The sequence below is a fragment of the Colobus angolensis genome, unplaced genomic scaffold (assembly GCF_000951035.1).
Source record: "Colobus angolensis palliatus isolate OR3802 unplaced genomic scaffold, Cang.pa_1.0 Scaffold264, whole genome shotgun sequence".
Classification (NCBI taxonomy): domain Eukaryota; kingdom Metazoa; phylum Chordata; class Mammalia; order Primates; family Cercopithecidae; genus Colobus; species Colobus angolensis.
In genome coordinates this window covers 57,295-61,454 of record NW_012115866.1, presented here as the reverse complement: position 1 = coordinate 61,454, position 4,160 = coordinate 57,295, and the positions used below count along the sequence as shown (strand labels likewise).

The following is a 4,160-nucleotide window of genomic DNA, read 5'->3' as shown; positions in this document are numbered from 1 at the left end:
GGATACATAATGTTCATAATGATACTGAAAAATAATGAAAAAAATAATAATACTAAAAAAATATATTATTATTAATAATATATTTAAGGGATACAAGTGTAGACTTCTTTTTTGTTGTTTTTTTTTTTTTTTTGACACAGAGTCTTGCTCTGTTGCATAGGCTGGAGTGTGGTGGCACAATCTCGGCTCACTGCAACCTCTGCCTCCCAGGCTCAAGCAATCCTCCCACCTCAACCTGCTGAGTAGCAGGGACCACAGGCCTGCACCATTTATGCCAGGCTAATTTTTTTGTAGTTTTTGTAGAGACAGGGTTTTGCCATGTTGCCCAGACTGGTCTCAAACTCCTGGGCTCAAGCAATCCGTCCACCTCAGCCTCCCAAAGTGCTGGGACTACAGGCATGAGCCGCTGCTGCCAGCCACGTGCATATACTGTATAGTAGTGAGGTATGGGCTTTTAGTGTACTGCATCATTATTTTGAAACTTATGATAAAAGTCTTACAGCTGGCTAGGCATGGCTCACATCTGTAATCCCAGCACTTTGGCAGGCTGAGGTGGGATAATGACTTGAGCGCAGGAGTTCAAGACTGGCCTGGCGACATGGTGAGACCCTGTCTTTACTAAAAATTTAAAAATTAGCTGGGTTGTGGTAGTGTACACCTGTAGTCCCAGATACTCAGGAAGCTAAGGTGGGAGGATCACTTGAGCCCAAGAGGTCGAGGCTGCGGTGAGCTGTGATTGAGCCACTGTGCTCTATCCTGGGCAACAGATCAATACCCTATCTCAGAAAGAAAACAAACAAACAAAAAGTATTCCTGCTAATGAGTGAAAGAAGTAATAACAGAATCTAAATGTCACTATTTTGGGAGGTGGCCTTCCAAAATTGTGGAGTAAGGAACTCAGGGTGTATGTATAGCTGAAACAATATTGGATGAGTTGATAATTGTTGAATCTGGGTGATAGGTATGTAGGGATTTATTCCTTCCATCTTTTTTTGGGGTAACAATTAAGATATAATTCACATGCCAATGTGAGTTATTCAATGTTTATTAAATAACTAGCTATATTACCTAAAGCAGGTTAAAGAGGAAAAAGCAGCAGAAATAATTCCTTCTGGAGAAGGACAAAAGTTGTATTATGATCATGCTTATAAACATGAAGATTTCTCAATTGAGTGTAACTTAGTTTCTTCTATTCTGCTTTTCACTGTTATCTAAAGTCAAGATGGTTGATAGATATAGGTTAATGAGTGGAACATGGCTTATGTGAAACTTCATATTTCTAGAAATATCATCTAGCGTTAACCCTGCCTCCTAAGATATATGCTATAAAATAATAAAAGTAGATGTCTGGTAAAGGTAGGGAAAAGGGTTTATGGGGTTACAACTATCAGCTAAAGTGAGGATTTTTTAATGCATGGATTACAGCTAGGATCTTCCTTTAACCCCAGTAATTTTAAGGTGGTTAAGCCCAGGAGGGCTATAGCTCAGCATTACCACAGCTTGTTACACAGAGATATAAATGTGCTTGGTAAACGTATTCTTTCATGTTGAAACTAGATGATTATGAAGCATAGTATCTTGCTGGTAAACCTTTGCTCTCATTGGTGGTGGCGTTCCTCCTTTCCCCAATTTTGCCCTTGCACAGAATTCAGTTATTCATTTGTTCTTTGGGCTTTCCGTGTACTTTGATCATTTCCTCCCATCTCGCTCCCTTCCAGCTTCCATTTATCCTTCTAGGCCAGGTCCCATTTTTCTAAAAGCCCTTTCCTAATAATCCTCTCCCTAATGTCCTTTGTACTTATTTTAGTATTGTGGAGGAAGAGAGGGGGAACCTGGTTATTGTGTTATTCAAGTGAGCCTTCAGTTAGTTGAAGATTATATATTTCAAGTGTCACTAGTTGTAAATGTCAAAACAGTCTGTTGACCCCAAAAAAAAAAAAAAAGTCCTATTGCTCTGGGCACACTTGGAACAATGCCTGTTTGAACCAAGTCCTTCCTCCCCTTAATAAACATTGTGATTAATGCAAAATACCTAACTCCACTGAATTTTTTTTCCCCTCAGTTTTTAGGATTATGGCTGCTGTTCCTCAGAATAATCTACAGGAGCAACTAGAACGTCATTCAGCCAGAACACTTGATAATAAATTAAGTCTTTCAAAACCAAAATTTTCGTAAGTGTTTTGATTGGTTTGCTGTCACATAGGCACTAACTTACCACATTGTACACATGAGATATCTTCTCTTTAAACTCTGTCATTGTACAGATGAGGAAATGAAGCTGAGAGATTCATTGATTTTCCCACTTTGTCAGTTAATGGTAGAGTATGTTTTAGCAGCACCAGGTGAGATTGTGTCTCACCTTTGCATGGTTCCTGGCACATAATGTTTGCTCAATAAAGATTTGTTGAGTAAATGAATAATCTTGTAAATTTGGGCAGACAAGTGTTTTTTAAGTTTTGTAGGTGTTTTTGTTTTTGTTTTTGTTTTTTGAGACAGAGTCTTGCTCTGTGCCCAGGCTGGAGTGCAGTGGCATGACCTCAACTCACTGCAAGCTCCACCTCCTGGGTGCATGCCATTCTCCTGCCTCAGCCTCCCAAGTAGCTGGGACTACAGGTGCCCGCCACCACACCCAGCTAATTTTTTTGTACTTTTTAGTAGAGACGGTTTCACCGTGTTAGCCAGGATGGTCTCGATCTCCTGACCTCATGATCCGCCTGTCTCGGCCTCCCAAAGTGCTGGGATTACAGGCTTGCGCCACCGCGCCCGGCCACCTGTGACTTTTTTTAAACACAGGGTCTCACCGTCACCCAGGCTGGAACAGCGGCACAGAATTACTCACTGCAGCCTTAAACTCCTGGGCTCAAGGGATCCTCCCGCCTCAGCCTCCCTGAGTAGCTGGGACTGTAGGTGTGTGCCACCGTGCCTGGCTAAAGACAGGATCTCCCTATGTTGCCCAGGCTAGTCTCAAACTCCTGGGCTCAAGCCATTCTCCCGCCTTAGCCTCCCAAAGTGCTGGGATTATGGGCGTGAGCCACCGCTCCTGGCCTGCTTATTTATATGCTTTTGTAATGGCATGATAGCTTCTTTCATATATGTAGGAGAAAATTTTAATCGTTTTCCAGATTGAATTTGTGATTCTTGTGGTCACTCTAATTCATAGGTTTATTTTTTTGGTTTCTGAGTGCTCATTGTACCCAGAAATTGTTCCTTTTTTTAATATTGTGAAACTTCACTAGCCTCAATTTATTTGTTTTCAGTTATTTTTTCTCCTTTATCACTGATCTTTGTTATTGTGGATGAACAATTTTTTAAGAGATGGGGTCTCACAGTGTCGCCCAGGCTATAGTGCAGTGGCTGTTTACAGGTGCGATCATAGTGCACTACAGCCATGAACTCCTGGGCTCATACAGTCCTCCTGCCTCAGTCTCCTGAGTAGAGGAGACTACAGGCATGTTGGTGAACAGTTTTCTTTTTGTGTCAAACAATTGTATTGATAGTTTAATGGAATATGTACAGAAGAGACACCCTTATAGTTCTTAGTACTCACCAACTTCTTAAAAGCATTCCCACTGAGGATTTTGAGTAAGAAAATTATGTACTCATTACCATACTTCAGAATGTGATTCTGGCTGGAGGGTGCTACCTCTTGAGGAATAACCAAAGAGCAGTGCATATCAAAAGCAGGAAGAGGTCCACTCAGAGTTAAGGCTGACTGCATGCTAGCTATGAATCCATAGTGTAATCACTACAGTTGTAAAATAGTTAACCAAACAATTGTTCTCCTGGGATGGCTAAATAAACATAAAACCATGCTGTGCAGTAATGTAGGAAATCTCTGTTATTAGAATACCATGACTAGTTTTGATCCAAAAATAAATAAGTTGTGGAAGGAATGTGAGAAAAGGGTAAGTGGTGATGCCATGGATCACTTTGTTCTGCTTAGTGTCATAAGACTGAAGATCTGTGTACCTCTGCCTCCTTGTCAGTAGTCTACTTTGTTGATGTTGAAATTCTGAGCGGGCAGTAGTCTGACTTCACTCTTTATCACTTCACATCATTTATTAATGTGGGAAAGACCTCCACATTGTACAGCACCTTGGAGAGAGGACACCTTAACAAAAGATCAATAATTTTATTATTTATTTATTTATTTATTTATT

The 4,160-nt window shown here is 40.7% G+C and overlaps 1 protein-coding gene across 1 annotated transcript in view; it reads left to right on the top strand.

Annotated features, from left to right (window-relative positions):
- The window catches only part of BLM (Bloom syndrome, RecQ helicase-like), an 88,520-nt gene that overhangs the window by 39,062 nt on the left and 45,298 nt on the right, over positions 1 to 4,160 (top strand). Inside the window, 1 exon segment of the mRNA XM_011947392.1 lies at positions 2,070 to 2,171. Within this exon segment, the coding sequence (XP_011802782.1) occupies positions 2,074 to 2,171 (98 nt within the window). The 5' untranslated portion in view covers positions 2,070 to 2,073.